The sequence below is a fragment of the Lipotes vexillifer genome, unplaced genomic scaffold (assembly GCF_000442215.2).
Source record: "Lipotes vexillifer unplaced genomic scaffold, Lipotes_vexillifer_v1.1 scaffold514, whole genome shotgun sequence".
Classification (NCBI taxonomy): domain Eukaryota; kingdom Metazoa; phylum Chordata; class Mammalia; order Artiodactyla; family Lipotidae; genus Lipotes; species Lipotes vexillifer.
In genome coordinates this window covers 888,101-907,023 of record NW_006789975.1, presented here as the reverse complement: position 1 = coordinate 907,023, position 18,923 = coordinate 888,101, and the positions used below count along the sequence as shown (strand labels likewise).

General features: G+C 45.1%; 2 protein-coding genes and 1 pseudogene across 2 annotated transcripts in view; 2 read left to right on the top strand and 1 right to left on the bottom strand.

Moving 5' to 3' along the window:
• Window positions 1–12,393, bottom strand: part of ZNF346 (zinc finger protein 346) — a 27,828-nt gene extending 15,435 nt beyond the window's left edge. Inside the window, exons 1-3 of the mRNA XM_007463081.1 lie at window positions 12,185–12,393; window positions 2,185–2,288; window positions 1,537–1,629 (exon numbers count right to left, since the gene is read on the bottom strand). Coding sequence (XP_007463143.1) covers window positions 1,537–1,629; window positions 2,185–2,288; window positions 12,185–12,359 — 372 coding nt within the window. The 5' untranslated portion in view covers window positions 12,360–12,393. The remainder of the gene's footprint in view (window positions 1–1,536; window positions 1,630–2,184; window positions 2,289–12,184) is intronic.
• On the top strand, window positions 2,891–4,112 carry LOC103077840 (phosphoglycerate kinase 1 pseudogene; annotated as a pseudogene).
• A 123-nt stretch (window positions 12,394–12,516) lies between the features above and the next one.
• UIMC1 (ubiquitin interaction motif containing 1) overlaps window positions 12,517–18,923 on the top strand; it is a 179,318-nt gene continuing 172,911 nt past the window's right edge. Inside the window, exon 1 of the mRNA XM_007463080.1 lies at window positions 12,517–12,635. The gene's annotated coding sequence lies outside the window, so the exon portion shown is untranslated. The remainder of the gene's footprint in view (window positions 12,636–18,923) is intronic.

The window sequence follows — 18,923 nt, the reverse complement described above, 5'->3', positions numbered from 1 at the left end:
TTCCTGCTGCCTAAAATGATCTTCCTTTCTTTACTGCCTGGCATATGTCTGCTTAGCCTTCAAGGCCCAGATTAAATATTACCTCTTCTGAGAGACTTTTACTCAAGAAAATTACTCAGTAAACAATTATCAAGCCACTTTGTGTGATTATTCCAGGAAAGAAGAACTAATCTTGGTCTTCCTCTGTACTCCTGGAGTGCATTAAATAGACCTCTATCATACCATTCGCTTGTCACCCTAAACCGACAGTGTCACAGCTTAGGAGACTTTTCTGTGAACTAAAGTGCAACATTTGGGCAAAGCCTGTTGGATTCATCTTTGTTTCCTATCCTTAGCACTCTGCTGGAGTCTGGCACACAGCAGATGTTCAGGGTTTGATGAACAAGCAGATTGTTGGGTTTTATTTCATGATTATGATTAGGCTAGAAAACAATGTACTTCAAGTCTGTATTAAGATTTCCCAGCCTCTCTCTTATGTCTGATTTCTGAATACAGTATTCATTCTAATATAGCATTTTTCAACCTTGGTACTATTGTCATTTTGGGCTGGATAATTCTTTGTTGGACGGGGAGGGGCCCATGATCTCATTAGAACTACCGGGCCACTCCAAGAGTAGAAGGATCAGAGATATAAAGAGGTGAAGTGACTTGCCAAGGGTCACAGAGTTGATCTTGTCTTTCTGGATTCTAAATCACAAGAAGGGCAACCAGGGGATGAGTCAGTGAATTTGGAGAAGGGATGAGCAAGGCCCTTCCAAACCTGTGGTCCCTATGAGAGGGAGGCACAGTTTGTAGTGTAAGCTCTTACTCACTGACCATCCACTAGGAATTGGAATTTTACCTCACAATACCCTTAAGAGGTAGGAACTATTATCTCCATTTTATGGGTGAAGTACAGAGAGTTTAAGTGACTTGTCCAAAGTCACCCAACCAGTTAAGTTGTAGAGCTAGTATTGGGCCCTAGTCTGCTGACTTTTCATCCCATGACATTTGCACAGCCTGCTATGGAATAAAAATAATGGTACACCTGAGGGACTGGGGTTGTTTCAGCATAATTCTCACAGTATTTCTAAGGCAAAAACACTGGAAAAGTGTTTATTCCACTTGTTTATTCCAAATATTCAAGTATTGAACTCAGCTCTTTCCCCCAGATCTCAAGAAAGCAAGCAACCTGGCTTTCTTCCACTTTTTCTTCTTGAGTAGGGAATGGACAGCTGTCCTACTCTAACAAACCACTGACAATGGCTCCATTTACTGAGCCCCTACTATGTGCCAGGCTCTGTGTTGGGTGCTTTAATAAATCTTCCTTCATTTTAGTTTGGAAAAATTCTGAAAGGTAGTTGACATTAGCAGCCTCATTATTATAGAGGAAGAAATCAAGGCTCAGAGAAGTTATAAGACTTGCCCAAATCACAGAACAGGGCCAGGATTTGAAGCCAAGTCAGTCTGACTCAAAGCCCATGTTCTTTCCACCACACCAACCTGCCTGCTGGCTTCATCAGGAAGTGAGCAGTCTCAACATGGCAGCTGTATTACCTGATCTGAGTCTAGCTTCTTCGTATCCCCCTTTAATGTCTCCATTCCATGGATTGCTAGGTATCTCTTCACTTTGTTGGCATGTTTTTTGCTCTGCAAGAACCCAGGAAAAAGATCAAAGATAGCTAAATGCCATTTCATATCTAAGGCACTCAAAAACACTAGATTTTCATCTGATTCATCCTCACAGACACTTTTGAGGAGGAGAGGGCGGGGGAAGAAACCTAGTTTATTGAGTTCCTACTCTGTATAAAGTACTTAAATGCTGTCAAATCTAATCTTCACAATAATTTATGAGAAAATTATCATCATCTCAATCTTATAGATGAGGAAACTGAGGCTGAAGATAGTGAGGTTTCTTGCCCAAGATGAGTAGCAGAAATGTGATTCAAACACAGGTCTCTTTAAAGCCAAAGCATGTACTTTCTACTGTACCAAGCTGCACGGGAACATATAAGTATAATGATCCTGATTTGGATGGAAGAAATGAGACTCAGAAAAATTAAGTCAATCTTCAAATCACAGCCAACATGCATGGAGGCAACACCTGGGTGGCTAAAAAGGAATTCACTGCACAAGCCAGGGAGAAGTGGGGGTTTGACACTGGGTCTGGAAAAATAAAGCAGTACTAAAGGTACAAGGGCATACCTGGTAGTGTGCCAGCTTCTGGGACTCAGAAATTAGCAAGGCGCAGCAAACCTTACACTGGGTGCTGGTGAAGAGACACTGGTTCTTCTGGATCATGTGTTCCACTACAGAGAGGAAAATAAAAAATCTTTGAGTTAAAAACCTGCCTCAACAGCACTGTCTTTGAACACTGCCTCAAACGCATGAACTGAGTAATAGAATGCCATACTATTAAATCGGCAAACCTCAGCCACCCCTCCCCTACTGCTTTCATGACTCATGCTATATTCTCATGCCACCTCACCTGTAACTTAATTTATACTTTTATGTATGCCAACTTTCTTTCTTTCTTTCTAAATGATTATTATTTATTTATTTATTTATTTTTGGCTGTGCCACATGGCATGTGGGATCTTAGTTCCCTGACCAGGGATGGAACCCATGCCCCCTGCAGTGGAAGCATGGTCTTAGCCACTGGACCACCAGGGAAGTCCCTATGCCAACTTTCTTTACTAAGTAAATTCTTTTAAAAAGGAATCTTTAAATTATAAACTTAATACCAATAAAAATAAATACAATAAAAATGAAACAATTCTAGCCAGATACTGGTGTGAGAGGCTTGCAGTTCTCTCTAAAAAGAACATTAAGAGAGTGGCAAACGCAGTCTCTGCTGTTGTTGCTGCCCCAGTCTCTTCCCCCGGCCTCTTGTTGCCACTGAATTGCCAAGATGTCACTTTCTAACAAGCTGACTCTGGACAAGCTGGACATGAAGGGGTAGCGGGTCATCATGAGAGTGTACTTCAATGTTCCTAGGAAGAACAACGAGATAACAAACAACCAGAGGATCAAGGCTGCCGTTCCAAGCATCAAATTCTGCTTGGACATTGGAGCCAAGTCAGTTGTTCTTATGAGCCATCTGGGCTGGACTGATGGTGTCCCCATATCTGACAAGTACTCCCTGCAGCCAGTTGCTGTAGAACTCAAATCTCTGCTGGGCAAGGATGTTTTGTTCTTGAAGGATAGAAAGCTTGTGCTGACCTAGCTGCTGGGTCTGTCATCCTGCTGGAGAACCTTCGCTTTCATGTGGAGGAAGACGGGAAGGGAAAAGATGCTTCTGGGAACAAGGTTAAAGCTGAGTCAGCCAAAACAGAAGCCTTTCGAGCTTCGCTTTCCAAGCTAGGGGATGTGTATGTCAATGATGCTTTCGGCACTGCTCACCGAGCCCACAGCTCCATGGTGGGAGTAAATCTGCCAAAGAAGGCTAGAGGTTTTTTGATGAAGGAGCTGAACTACTTGGCAAGGCCTTGGAGAGCCCAGAGCAACCCTTCCTGGCCATCCTGGGTGGAGCTAAAGTTACGGACAAGATCCAGCTGATCAATAATATGCTGGACAAAGTCAGTGAGATGATTATTGGTGGTGGAATGGCCTTTACCTTCTTAAGGTGCTCAGCAACATGGAGATTGGCACTTCTCTGTTTGGGATCCAAGATTGTCAAAGACCTGATGTCCAAAGCTGAGAAGAATGGCGTGAAGATTACCTTGCCTGTTGACTTCGTCACTGCTGATAAGTTTGATGAGAATGCCAAGACTGGCCAAGCCACTGTGGCCTCTGGCATACCAGCTGGCTGGATGCGCTTGGACTGTGGTCCTGAGAGCAGCAAGGAGTATGCTGAGGCTGATGCTTGGGCTAAGCAGATCGTGTGGAATGGACCTGTGGCCTTATTTGAATGGGAAGCTTTTGCCCGAGGAACCAAAGCCCTCATGGATGAGGTGGTAAAAGCCACTTCCAGGGGCTGCATCACCATCATAGGTGGTGGAGACACTGCTACTTGCTGTGCCAAATGGAACACGGAGGATAAAGGCAGATATGTGAGCACTGGGGGTGGTGCCAGTTTAGAGCTCCTGGAAGGTAAAGTGCTTCCTGGGGTGGATGCTCTCAGAAATGTTTAGTACTTTCTTGCCTTTTGGTTCCTGTGCATAGCCCCTAAGTCAACTTAGCACTTTCTGCATCTCCACTTGGCATTAGCTAATATCTTCCCCCATGCCAAGATTTGGCTAGTGGCCAAGAGATGTAGCGCCAGGAACCCTTAAACAGTTGTATGGCATCTCAGCTCACATTTACTGCACCCTGGATTTGCCTACATTCTTCAAGATCCTATTTGAATTTCTTAGAGACTAAACCATTGTGCATTCTAGAGTGCATATATTTATATTATGCCTGTCAAAAGAAAGTGAGCTGTATTAGCTTAGTTCTCTTTATGAAGTAGCTTATTCTGATTAGCTTTGTCATTGTTTCACCACTCAGCATGGAAACAAAATGAAATTCCAGTTGTTGGTAGGGAGCGAGAAGAAGTTGGTGATCTATTAAATATATAATAAAAATATCCATTGAAACTAGAAAAAAAAAAAAAAAGAGAGCGAGAGTGACAATTGTGAGGAGAGGTGTTAAGACATTGTAGCACCCAACTGAGACAACTTCCCAGACAGAATCAAAGAACTGAAAGACTTGAAAAGAGAATAATTTTCTCACTGTTCTTTTCTTTTTAAAAAAATTAATTAATTTATTTTTGGCTGTGTTGGGTCTTCGTTGTGTGTGGGCTTTCTCTAGTTGCAGGGGCAGGGGCTACTCTTCGTTGCAGTGCACAGGCTTCTCATTGCGGTGGCTTCTCTTGTTGTGGAGCATGGGCTCTAGGTGCACAGGCTTCAGTAGTTGTGGCGTGTGGACTCAGAAGTTGTGGCTCATGGGCTCTAGAACACAGGCTCAGTAGTTGGGGTGCACGGGCTTAGTTGTTCCGCAGCATGTGGGATCTTCCCGGACCAGAGCTCGAACACGTGTCCCGTGCACTGGCAGGCGGATTCTCAACCACTGCACCACCAGGGAATTCCGTTAGGTAATTTTAGATATTTCAAAATCAGATCAAGAACAGTGAGGGCTTCCCTGGTTGCGCAGTGGTTGAGAATCTGCCTGCTAATGCAGGGGACACGGGTTCGAGCCCTGGTCTGGGAGGATCCCCCATGCCGCGGAGCAACTAGCCCCGTGAGCCACAACTACTGAGCCTGTGCGTCTGGAGCCTGTGCTTGGCAACAAGAGAGGCCGCAATAGTGAGAGGTCTGCGCACCGCGATGAAGAGTGGTCCCGTCTCGCCTCAACTAGAGAAAGCCCTCGCAGAGAAACGAAGACCCAACACAGCCATAAAAAAAAAAAAAAAAAAAAAAAAAAAAAGAACAGTGAGAAGGGACTTCCCTGGTGGCACAGTGGTTAAGAATCCGCCTGCCAGTGCATGGGACACAGGTTTGAGCCCTGGTCCGGGAAGATCCCACATGCTGTGGAGCAACTAAGCCCGTGCATCCCAACTACTGAGCCCACGAGCCACAACTACTGAAGCCTGCATGCCTAGAGCCTGTGTTGTGCAACAAGAGAAGTCACCGCAATGAGAAGCCCGTGCACTGTAATGAAGAGTAGCCACCACTCGCTGCAACTAGAGAAAGCCTGCTCACAGCAACAAAGACCCAATGCAGCCAAAAAAAAAATTACCTAATGTGTCACACAAGTTCCACACCATAGGAAACTATAGTATTAACCTGTGCTTAATTCTTGGGCCTGGAAAACAAAGCTTTACTTTTTGAGGGGGAGTAAAATCTCACTCAAGGCATGAGTTCTATCATGACATCGACAATCTGAGGCAGGGGTAAAATCTAGAAAACCGTGAGGGGACGGCAAATTCATGTGTTTTATCTTCTACTCTGGACCAAAAAGTGGGCAAGATTCTCTGGAGGGAGGTTCTTGGGGGGGAACTTTTAAGGTGCCTCTCCCTACTCCACAAGATATAAAGCTTATTTATTTATGCCAGCCCTTTTGGGAAGAAGGGCTGTTGTCTGGCTATATTTCTGACCCTGAGGGTCTTTTGTTTATTTCCCTATTTTTCTCCTACAGTGTCTGGTAAATTTTTGTGAAAGACTGTGGCTGCCTCAGCCGTGCTCAGAGAAACCAACAGAAGTGGGTCTGTGAACACATCTGGGCCAGAGCTTTTTAAAGGGAGGGTGAGAGGCTCCTCAGAATGCAAAGCCCATAAAGGGAAAATGCTACCCAGGAGCCAGGATCCAGCCATTCTCTCCTCACCTGGAGATGACGGATTTTGTTTTATTAAAGGAGACGGGGTTTCCTTTCAAGGATATTCAGAATCTGACTCCCAAAGACTAAACAGGGCAAGGACCATGTCACTTACGACTTTGTATACGCAGTATCTAATAAAATGCCTGACCCAGAATGGCAATCATTAAAAAGTCTACAAATAACAAATGCTGGAGACGGTACGGAGAAAAGGGAACCCTCCTATGCTGTTGGTGGGAATGTAAATTGGTGCAGCCACTGTGGAAAACAGTATGGAGGTTCCTCAAAAAACTAAAAATAGAGTTGCCATATGATCCAGCAATCCCACTCCTGGGCATATATCCAGCCAAAACTATAATTCTAAAAGATATATGCACCCCTATGTTCATAGCAGCACTATTCACAATAGCCATGACATGGAAAACAACCTAAATGTTCATTGATAGATGAATGGATAAAGAAGATGTGGTACATATATACAATGGAATACTACTCAGCCATAAAAAATAAAAAATAAAAAATAATGTAATTTGCAGCAACACGGATGGACCTAGAGATTATCATACTAAGTGAAGTCAGAAAGAGAAAGACAAATACCATATATCACTTATATGTGGAATCTAACATATGACACAAATGAACTTATCTACAAAACAGAAACAGACTCACAGACATAGAGAACAGACTCATCGTTGCCAAGGGGGAGGTGGGAGAGGGATGGATTGGGAGTTTGGGATTAGTAGATGCAAACTATCATATATAGAATGGATTAAACAACAAGGTCCTACTGTATAGCACAGGGAAGTATATTTAATATACTGTGATAAACCATAATGGAAAAGAATATACATGTATATGTATGTATATATATGAAACTGAATCACTTTGCTATACAGCAGAAATTAACACATTGTAAATCAACTATACTTCAATAAAATAAATTAAAAATAAAATCCCTAACCCACAGGAGGGGCTTGGTGAATACCTGCTGAATAAATGAAATACATGTCTTTGGCCTCAGAGAATACATTCACACAGTTCACAATTATGTATTCAGAATGCCTTCTACGTGCCAGCAATGGGTTTAGTGCTGGGGCCATGTTAACAAATAAGAGAGAGTAGAAAGTAAATAAATAAGCAAGATAGTGACAGAGAGTGAGAAATATTATGAAAACAAGCAAACAAAGTAAGTGGTAGAGAATGTTGGGGCAGTATAGTCAGTGAAGACCATGCTGGGGAGGCATTAGCCATGAGAAGGTCTGGGGGAAACTGTTCCAGCCTGAGACAGTGTCAAGTCTCTGAGGCAGGGATGAGTTTGGCATATGCAAGGAATGAAGAGAAGGACAGTGTGGATAGAGTATGGTGAATGAGAGGATAGTGGTAGGAAATAAAGTTGGAGAGAGCTTGAGGCCTACCAGATCATGTGGAATGAGTATAAGGCCTCATAAACCATGGTATGAACTACCGATTTTATTCTTAGTGCAATGAGAGGTGACAAGATATGGCTTATGTTTTGAAAAGATTAGTCTGTTCGTTGTGTCAGCATATTGTATGGGAACAGGAATGGAAACAGGAAGAACAGGGAAGAGGCTGTTGCAGTTTTCTAGGCAATAGATGATAGAAATGTGGACTAGGCAGGTTGTCAATGGAGATGAGAAAGTGGATGGAGTTGGAATTATGTTCTGGAAGTAGATCTGACATCCAATTTCTTTGATTGGATGTAGGGGGTGAAGTAGGAGAGCATTCAAGGATAACTCCTAGGTTTTGAATTTGAGCAACTAACAGATGAGAACTGGAAGAAGACAGCCTTGGAGGAGAAATTAAAGACGTTTCCTTTGGCTATATATTAAACATGAGTGGTCTATCACATACATGGGTAGAGATATCAAGTAGTCAGCTAGAGATTCAGGCCTAGAGCTTGAGGGAAAGGTCAGAGCTGGGGATACAAATTGAGACTCCTGGGACTGAGTCTTGGACCCTCCAAATTTAGAAGTCAGGCAGAGGAAGTGAAGTTGAATATAAAATGAGTATGAGGTGGGACTTTGGCTATAGCAGAGTGAGGAGATCCTCTTCACCCAAGGCAACTAAAACACTGGACAAAACTGACAAAAACAATCCCTTCAGTACCCTGGAAATTGATCAAAGGCACTTAACAATCTGGGAAGCACTTATGCTTGTATATCTGCTGAACTTCGGGTGAGAAGAGCGGGAATCTGGGACTGCTCTCATCCGCTCTCACACTCGGTCAGTGCAGAGGTTCTACCAGGAAGAGGTAGGATGTGAGAACCAATAGTTTCCCTGTGGAAGAGGAAATCACTTGATTTGGAGTGGTGGGCAACGCCCCTATCTAGTGATAATGTTGGTGGAAGTGATGGTCTCAGAGGTAGGTGAGGAGGAAAGGCCAAAGGCTCTACTATAGCCTTTGCTGTGTCATGTTTGTAGCTGAGACTGTGTGGCAGTGGGGACCTAAGAGGGCCCAAGTTGGCCACATACTCCTGGCCAACTCTGAGGTTGTACACATGCACAGAAGAGATGCAAAAGGCCCTGACAGAAAATAAAAGCCAGGGCTGACTTTAAAATGGCCTGAACTTTGAATGTAATTTCCTACCTACCTACAGATCCAACCGAGGCCTTTACTGGCTCCAGGTGTTTACTGAATCACTGGTTGACTACTAAGCAACATACAGACACATGGAAGTAAGAAATTATAAAAAAGAACCAAATTGGGAATATTTGCTCTTAAAGTCTTCAGCTACCATGTAAGCGATTTTCTTCCAAGCTGTGAGGAAACCTTAACTATTCCATGCATGAAATCACATGGAAAGACCCTGAGACTATGTGAAAAAAGAGATGCCCGGCCAGCCTCCAGAAGTTCTAACCCACTGCTGTTTCAGCTCTAGCCACTACCTGACTGCAACTGCATAAGAGACCTTGAGTCAGAACTGTCCAGCCAACCCTTTCTTGAATTCCTGACTCACAAAATCTGTGAGAGATTCATGAGGTTGGAGGAAGCTAAGGTCCACAGAGGGAAAAAGAACTTATATGAATTATCAGAATTCTGAGGTGGCCTGAATGTGAATCCCTGTTTCCCAGATATCCACATACAACTCTAATCCAATTACCAATTACCAGAGGGGACAGGTTTGATACAGGAAATTAGGTGCTTAGAAAATCATTGGAAAGGCTGAAGGTACTAGGTTAAGCCTTCCAGAAATGTCTCTAGGAACAATGCATAACTGTTCCAACAGGTGAGCTATAATCTCTGAGGCCTCCACTGCAGCCTTGCTGGAAGTAAGAAGCTTCCATTGTCATGGAACATGCCTCTTAACATATGAAGCTGGAGAAATGGATGCTGGAACACTGATGTAAGAAGATCTTATAGTTCCACAACCTTTCTTGACAGTAACAATAGCTGTAGAAATATGATCTTCACTGCATTTCTGCCTTCCAAATCTTACGAGAAGGTATCTGATTGGCAGGATTTATTTTGTATCCATATTGTAGACAATCAGAAGAGGTATGGGGCAGAGGCTGAGAGATCTAGAATGTGACATAGAGGGCTGATTTTCATAGGGTCATGAAGTAGGGACAGTAAGTCTAGCCATATCAACAACTAAATTAAATGTCAATAGTTTAAACAGCCCACTCAAAAGGCAGAGATTGGGCTTCCCTGGTGGCGCAGTGGTTGAGAGTCCGCCTGCCGATGCAGGGGACACGGGTTCGTGCCCCGGTCCGGGAAGATCCCACATGCTGTGGAGCGGCTAGGTCCGTGAGCCATGGCTGCTGAGCCTGTGTGTCCGGAGCCTGTGCTCCGCAACGGGAGAGGCCACAACAGTGAGAGGCCCACATACCGCCAAAAAAAAAAGGCAGAGATTATCAGAGAATAAAAAGAGCAAGATTTATACAATGGAATTCTATTTAGCAATAAAAAGGAAAGACGTATTAATACACACTACAATTTGGCTAAACCTCAAAAACATGCCGAGTGAGAGAAGCCAAATGAAAAAGACTATATATTATAGGATTCCATTTGCTGAAAGGTCCAGAAAAGGCAAATTTATAGAGACAGAAAACAGATTAGTGGCTGCCGAGGGCAGGAGGTAAGAGTGGGGATTTAATGTAAAGGAGCACAAATTGGAGTGATGGAAATATTCTAAACTGGACTAGGGCTATACAACTCTATACTTTTACTACAATTAATTGAATTTTACAGTTACAATGGGTGAATTTTATGGTATGTAAATTATAACTCAATGAGAAAACAAAAATTATAACTAAGAGAAAATAAAAAACCAAGGTGAGTAGGACTTGGTGTTATAGGTATCTACCTAGACCTCAAATAAATTATCGGACAAAGTGAGGAGAGCAGGGAAGTGAACTGGGTTCTAAATGACTGTGGGCATTCATACACACATAAACAGTTCACTTCCCAGAGCACAGCTGCTGTGTTCTCTGCTTCAATGTCCAGGGCATGCCTTCCGTATCCCCTGAGGACAAAGGTCACTTCCTCTTTGTGTACCCTCAACTCTTAGAATTCCCACTTCACTGCACCCACTACATTATACTGCAACTGTTTTGGTGTCTGCTTCCTGGATTAGACTACAAGCCCCTCCAGGGCAAGGACAGTATTATTCTCCACTCTGTAGCTCTGATGCCCAGCCAATCCTGGGAACAGAGCAGGCGTCAGTGAATGTTGGTCAAATTAATGAAAGGAAAATTGCAGGCGGTGGAGGGTGGAGGAGAGGCAACTTTGTGCCAAACAAGTTTGAAAGTATGAGGGTGAGGGGGATAGGAGCCTCTTATTAATTTAGGAGTCAAACTAGACTAGTTTTTAAATTGGAGAAGTATACACCAGGGTATAGGTATGTATACCACCCCAAATTTAAACATATCTTCCTTGGATGTGGTCAAAAATTCCATTTTATCCCAGGACAATCAGTTCACAAGCAACATATTAACTTTCCAAGATTAGTCTGCTCAGCAAGCAAACAAACCTTTAGAGAAATCTGATTTCCCTGCAGATTACCTGACAGGATTAGCACAAAAGCCCAGTTTGTGTACTTCTGGGTTAGAGTTAAGCAGCTAGCTCTGCTAAGGACTGTGAAGGGGGTCACAAAACGGGGTCAGAGCAGCTCTTTCCATCCTCCTCTTTCTATCTCCATCTTACCCAGGGCTAGGTCAAGTGCAGAACAAGCTGGGAAGCTTCAGTCCAGAAGTGCCCCCTAGACAGACTTGTATATCCTGTTCTCCACAACCTTGGGTCAAGCATGGGATACAACAAGCTGGAGCCATAGTATACCCGGCCAGGCTCTCGGGCTCCTGGCTCCCATATTAGAAAAGGGATCAAGTGGTGGAAACAGGTGACACCAAGAAACAGGGGTAAGCCAGGGCTCAGTCTCCAAGTTCCGGAGGAACACTGAGGTATGGAGAAGTGTGGGGCATGAGAGAAGGGAGGCAAGAGACACTAGGGGTGGGGGAACCTGGAGACTGGGATGGTGAAGGGGTTACAAGGCTGGCGGGGAAGGTTCTGATGGTCTCCGAAACGGCGTGGACGGCACGCCCGGAGGATTCCAGTCCTCAAGTTTAGGAAGAAGTAAGCTCTCGCGGACGAGGAAGGCGGGGTAAAGAACCACGCGGCCAGAGCGTGAGAAGGCCCTTGACCATTTGCGCGCGCTTCTTGTGGCGTACAGCCTGGATTTTCAGGGGAGCTGGCACAGCGCGCCCAGGTCTCTGTGAGGGGCACGAGTCAGGGAGTCCCGGCGCGAATCACGCAAGGGGGCGGGCCGGGCGCCAGAGGGTGTGACCATAGACCCGGGGGGCTGGTCCGCGTCCCCGCCCCGCGCTTCCGCCACTCTCCGCGAAAGGAGCAGGCGGGCGAGTATCTTCCTGCCTCTGAAGTCCCCGGACTCACCTTCCTCCCTCCCCACTGGTTGGGCCCCGGACACTGCTTCCCAGAGGCGGCGCGCCCTCTCGCGGTCGAAGCGCAGCCCGTCGGGTTCCCGGCCCTCCCGCTCCTCCGAGTTGTTGTACGGCCGAGCCGCACCGCTGTCCGCGGCCTCCGCGGTGCCCAACGCGGAATACTCCATCTTCCCCACAAACCCTAACCGGCTATAGCCGCTCATGAACCTTGGTCTCGCGAGATGTGGGTGGGAGGATGCCTTTGCCCGGCCAACAAATCTCGCGAGGTTTGAGTACTGCAGGCTGCGTTGCGGTTCTGACCCTGGCTGTGCTATTTCGTCGACGCTGTTGGGACTTCGGAGCTTGTGCAGTGGATTCGGAAGTCGGTCGCCGGTTCCACCGCGTCCCCCTCCCTCCGGGACAGGCTCGTGCAGTCCTTGGCTCAGGGTTCTCACCTTGCTCCGGTCAGCATTTGACACCTCATTTCTTTCGCATGAAGGCTCTGTTATGTGGGAATATCTTCTTCATTTCACTAGCAGGGCAACATTTGTTGCCATTTGAGTTCCAGATGCTGACCCCCAGCCTAGACCTCCCCCTAAACTCCACTCCAAAGTAACTGTCGAAAGCCAAAATTTAATCTTCCAACCCCGCACCTGCACCTTACCCAGTCTTCCGGAGCCACTATGTCTTGGCTGTGGTTATTGTAGCATCCTTACTGGTCTCTTCGCTTACCCTTAAGGTATTCCCAAAACAGTGGCCCCAGCGATCCTCTTATAACAGGCCATATCATGACACCCCGGTGCTCAGATTCTCCAAAACTTTACCATCTTACTCTTTTTTAAAAAAAATTTATTTATTGTTGGCTGAGTTGGGTCTTTGTTGCTGCACGTGGGCTTTCTCTAGTTGTGGCGATTGGGGGGCTACTCTTCGTTGCGGTGCGTGGGCTTCTCATTGAGGTGGCCTCTCGTTGCGGAGCACGGGCTCTAGGCACGTGGGTTTCAGTAGTTGTGGCTTGTGGGCTGTAGAGTGCAGGCTCAGTAGTTGTGGCGCACAGGCTTAGTTGCTCCGCGGCATGTGGGATCTTCCCGGACCAGGGCGCGGACCCGTGTACCCTGCATTGGCAGGAGGATTCTTAACCGCTGCGCCACCAGGGAAGCCCTCGGTGGCTTCTCTTGTTGTGGAGAATGGGCTCTAGGCGTGTGGGCTTCAGTAGTTGTGGCACGTGGGCTCAGTAGTTGCGGCTCGCCAGCTCTAGAGTGCCAGCTCAGTAGTTGTGGCACAAGGGTTTAGTTGCTCTATGGCATGTGGGATCGCCCTGGACCTGGGATTGAACCCATGTACCCTGCATTGGCAGGCGGATTCTTAACCACTGCGCCACCAGGGAGGTCCCCTATCTTATTCTTTGTAAAAGACAAAGTCCTTGGGTTAGCCAACAGGGCCCTATACAATCTGACTTCTCTTAACCTCCCTGACATCATCCTCTATTTTGTTAGCCTCCAATCCCTTCATTCCTGTCCTTACCCTGGCCTTCTGGAATGTATTTCTCCCATATAGCCTCATGGCTCAGTCTCGCATTTCTGTGTGCCCCTCCAAACACACTTCATATCCTCCTTTACTGCTTTATTTATTTTTTTCTCCTTAACACTTATTATCAGATATAGTATGTACTTCGCTTTTTATCTTGTTTATTGTTTGTTTCCCCACTGGAAGGCAAGCCCCAAGAAAACAGGAATTTTTGTCTGTTTTGTTCTCAGCTGAATCCCCAGCACATTGAAATAGAGCCTGAATCCTCATAGGTACATACAAAACATTTGTTGAATGAATGAAACTTTTGATATGAAGTTATTCCAACCTCATTTATTCAAACGCTTGTTGAGAGTTTTCTATGAGCTAGATGTTGTCTTAGGCATTGGAATACAGTGGTAAACAAGACAGACGGGGAATCTCTAGTAGAGTGTTTTTTATTCTAGTGAAGGAGTGTGTAATAAACAAGTCAACAGGAGGAGAAAATAAAACAAATATATATTGGGTGAATGATAGGGGAGGAACATTAGTCAGGGTGGTAAGAGAAAGCCTCTGAAGAAATGACATTTGACCTAAGACCTGACTGATGAGAAGGGGATGGCCATGCAAAGAGCTGGGGAAGAGTGTTCCAGGCAGAGGAAATAGCAGAGGCTCTGAGGCAGGACTGAGCTTGCAGTATAGGAGGAACAGGAAAAAGGACAGTATGGCTGTAGTCCAGTGAACAAGGGGGACAGTGGTATCAGAGGAGGAGGAGAAAGATTTTTCTTGTCTGAGATCACACAGCTCATCAGTGGTATTTACTCATTTAGACTACAAATACTGAGCACCAGCTCTGTGTCAGGCCTCATGCCGGGCTCTGGAGCTTCCAATGCAATAGATGACTGATGTTTGTGAGTGCTTTATAGTTTATGAAGCACCTTTAACATACATTATAACGTTTAATCCTCAGGGTGGTTCTCTTATGATAGATTCTTATTTGACGATAAAGACAGAGAGGTGAAGGTTTTTTATCAGGGTCACACAGCTAGTTAGTGACAGAGCCCAGTCACTGGTGTGCTTGAACACACCAGTCTTCAGACTGCAAATCCATGTCTTTTTGCCAATACCAGATGACCAGCCTAAAAACCGATGTCTGTATGTTACTTATTTATCTTAAAGAAGATTTCTAGTTACTCATATTTGCATAGCATGAATTGTTCAGGTAGAAATACCAAGGGATAGAGGGCATTTTTGTCAAAGTCCCAGAACTCAAGCATATGTATTTTTTAAGCACAGTGGAGCAAATCTTGAGAATGGGATACTTAAGATGCTATACATTATTGGAAATAATAATAAATAATCCCCAGTTCCCCACTCCCAATCCAATTAGATGCTCAAAATAACTTCCATTTATTCTCCAATGAATGCTGTCAGGATTTGTCCCCTATGTCACTGACGCAGAGTCCTGAGCTACAGCACCGAGTGTCTGAACAGCCCGTGTCACTATTTTTCTGCTTTGTGTAAATGCTTCTAATATTGGTCCAGGCCTGGACTCCTTATTGGGATCCAGCAGTGCAGGTGATGCCTTGTATTTGTGGGGCTTTTTTATTTCTTCCCTGTGGAAAATGAGAACCACTTCTCAACATGTTCTACTGTGTATTGTTGCTATGGGAGAAGAACAATCCCAGGGACAGAAATTGGCCACAGTTCAGCAAACAGTTCAGTTGAATAAACAGTGACTGTGTGTGTGTTCTTGGGCATGCACACCCACACTACAGAGCTTTTTATTATTTATTTTTAAAATTTTTTTTTTTTTTTTTTTTTTCTTTTTTTTTTTTTTTTTTTTTTGGCTGTGTTGGGTCTTCGTTGCTGTGCGCAGGCTTTTCTCTAGTTGCGATGAGCCGGGGCTGCTCTTTGTAGCGGTGCGTGCGCTTCTCTTTGTGGTGGCTTCTCTTGTTGTTCTAGGTGCGCAGGCTTCAGTAGTTGCAGCATGCGGGCTCAGTAGTTGCAGCACGTGGGCTCAGTAGTTGTGGCATGCGGGCTCAGTAGTTGTGGCTTGTGGGCTCTAGAGCACAGGCTCAGTAGTTGTGGCACACGGGTGTAGTTGCTCCTTGGCATGTGGGACCTTCGCAGACCAGGGCTTGAACCCGTGTCCCCTGCATTGGCAGGCGGATTCTTAACCATTGCACCACCAGGCAAGTCCTACAGAACTTTTTAGTAAAATATGGTTCCTACTCTCAGGGAGATTAAATTCTGGAAATGAAAGTATCTACTTATACATGATATCAGAGAGTATATGTTAGCTGCTGTAATGGAAGTGACAAGTGTTTTGATTGTGCCCAGGACTTAATTTATAGAGGTGACTGAATGATGACACAGGAGTTCAATGCCATTGAAAGTTTTATTATGTGCAGTTCCCAAGAGGCCCATGCAGGGCCATATGGGGAAGCACCAAGGTTGGTCAGGAGGCAGAAGGTGTGAGGGGAGAGCATTGTCCAGAGCCTTTATTGTGGTTTCCCCAGGAAAGAATGGGTGAGGCAAGGTAAGAGGTTGGGTTGACTAGTTTGAATAATTTCAACAGGGCTCTGGGCCATAGGAGTGGTCCCTGGTTTTCTGGTACCTGGCCCTAGCATGGTTTAGGGTAGTGAGAATATTGGTTTGGTGTATGAGAGTCCATAAAGGAGGTGGTTAGGGATACTGGTTTGGATTGGTTGGTTTGCATATGAAAGGTGTGCTGGAAGGCAGGTGGTTTTCTATCTCTAGGAATTAGCAAACCCTGAGAGGGGCAGTTCCATCCTGGTCTGCAAGGTCCCAAGATGTCAAAGCATCATAAAATAAAACAGAAAATTAAAACAAAACAAAACAAAACATGAGTAATATAACAACCAAGGCTAGTGTGCATAGGGTGGGACAAAGAAGCCACAGTTGTGGGGATCATGATGGTTTCTGGGTTACCCCATATGATGCTTTCTACTTCTCAGCTCTGCAAACACATCTCCAGCTGTTACAAGTGGCCATAGATTAGGTTTTACTAACAGGATATGAACAAGTGTTATTCGATTCGAACCTGAGATTAATCCAAAACAGCATGGGTGCTCCTGAGGGAAATTGTGGAAAACAGTTGCCTGTAGAAAACGACTTGCCTTCACTCTGCGGGGGTACATCTTTGCTACAATTCTAGTCTATTTCTCAGGCTAGGTCATTTTTATTACAGTGTCTTCAGGGCTGCATACAGGGAAGCAGTGTCTTCAGGGGATGCCAAGTTTTAATAAAGTGACTTTCCAAGGACAGATTGAGGGTATAGTGAAGTTTGCTGATCATAGATTGGGATTTCCAGAGGATTTTGAGAGGAGGAGGATTAGACTGGATTCAAGTAGAGCTTCCCAACTTTTTCCATGTCATAGCCCACTTAAAAAATGAGCATATCTGTATGGCAAGTTAGGGCAAACAGATAAGACTGCTTCTTCTCATCACTCTAGTGGCAGTCTAGGGATTTCAACCATTTTAGGCCCTGCCAAGTTGCCTTGGGGAAGGAGGGGTGGATATTCAGAGCCATATGAGGTGCAACGGATGGCTATGATTTTCTGGACCTGGATGATGTCTGAGGCAAGCAGGATGGGGATTAACCCCAATAATCTCTGAGGAAAAAAACAGGCAGTCAGTTAAAGCTGTGAGGTACTCAGCTTGACATCAACTGCTCCATTCTGCACCCATGACCTATGTGACCGTAGGTAAATTATTTCACATTTGTGAGTCTGCTTCTTCATCTGTAAATGAGAAAATGATACCCATCTTAAATGGTGGTTGTGAAGATTAACGAAAACAATCTCCATAAACTACTTAGCACCTTGCCTGGCACATAATAAATGGTAGTTGTTACCAGTTTATTCTGAAAGCTACATTTTCCTGGTAATTTAACAAATTGATACTACGTTTTAGTCTCCATCTTGGTGAAGACCCTATCACCTAAATCCTGCTTTTAAAAAAATTTTATTTATTTTATTTATTTATTTTTGTCTGTGTTGGGTCTTCGTTGCTGCATGCGGGCTTTCTCTAGTTGCAGTGAGTGGGGGCTACTCTTTGCTGCAGTGTGCGAGCTTCTCATTGCGGTGGCCTTTCTTTGTCGTGGAGCACAGGCTTGTGGCTCGCAGGCTGTAGAGTGCAGTCTCAGTAGTTTTGGTGCATGGGCTTAGTTGCTCTGCAGCATGTGGGATCTTCCCAGACCAGGGCTTGAACCCGTGTCCCCTGCATTGGCAGGCGGATTCTTAACCACACTGCACCACCAGGGAAGCCCCCTAAATCCTGCTTTTTTAGAACCAGTTTTAGATCCCACAATTCCTAGAACCAGTTTCAGTTAATAGTCTGTGCATTTGATTATGGATCAGATGTAGTCTAGTTTAATGTATCTAAGGAAATCTAGAGTGGCCTAAAATGATCGATGAAGTTCCACCATCTCTACTGAAGGATTGCCAAGAAATCTGTATAGATATTGAACTGGCATAGTAGTTTAAGTCACATGAAATCAACAGGATTTACTTAGGACCTACTACATTTTGTGCCAGTGTCTTAATCCATTTGGGCTGCTATAACAAAATACTATAGATTGAGTAGATTAAATAACAAACGTTTATTTCTCATAGTTCTGGAGGCTGGAACGTCCAAGATTGAAGTGCTGGCAGCTCTGGTGTCTGGTGGGGACCTTTTTCCTGGTTCATAGATAGCCATCTCCCTCCGTCCTCACACGTTAGAGAGGGTGAGGGAACTCTCTTAGGGTCTCTTTTATAAGGGCACTAATCCCATGAATGAGGGTATCACCCTCATCACCTATTCACCTCCCAAAGGGCCCACCTCTTTTTTTTTTTTTTTTTTTTTTTGCGGTACGCGGGCCTCTCACTGTTGTGGCCTCTCTCGTTGCGGAGCACAGGCTCCGGACGCGCAGGCTCAGCGGCCATGGCTCACGGGCCCAGGCGCTCCGTGGCATGTGGGATCCTCCTGGACCGGGGCACGACCCCGTGTCCCCTGCATCGGCAGGCGGACTCTCAACCACTGCACCACCAGGGAAGCCCGGGCCCGCCTCTTAATACCATCACAGTGGGGTTTAGGATTTCAGCATCTTAATTTTGGGAGGACACAAGCAGTCTGTTTCAGCCAGGCGTTGTACTATACTCCCTCACCTACAGTACTTTAATGACTCCCCATTGCTTGCAGGACAAAGTTAAAATGTCCCACTGTGGTGTAAGAGGCCCATT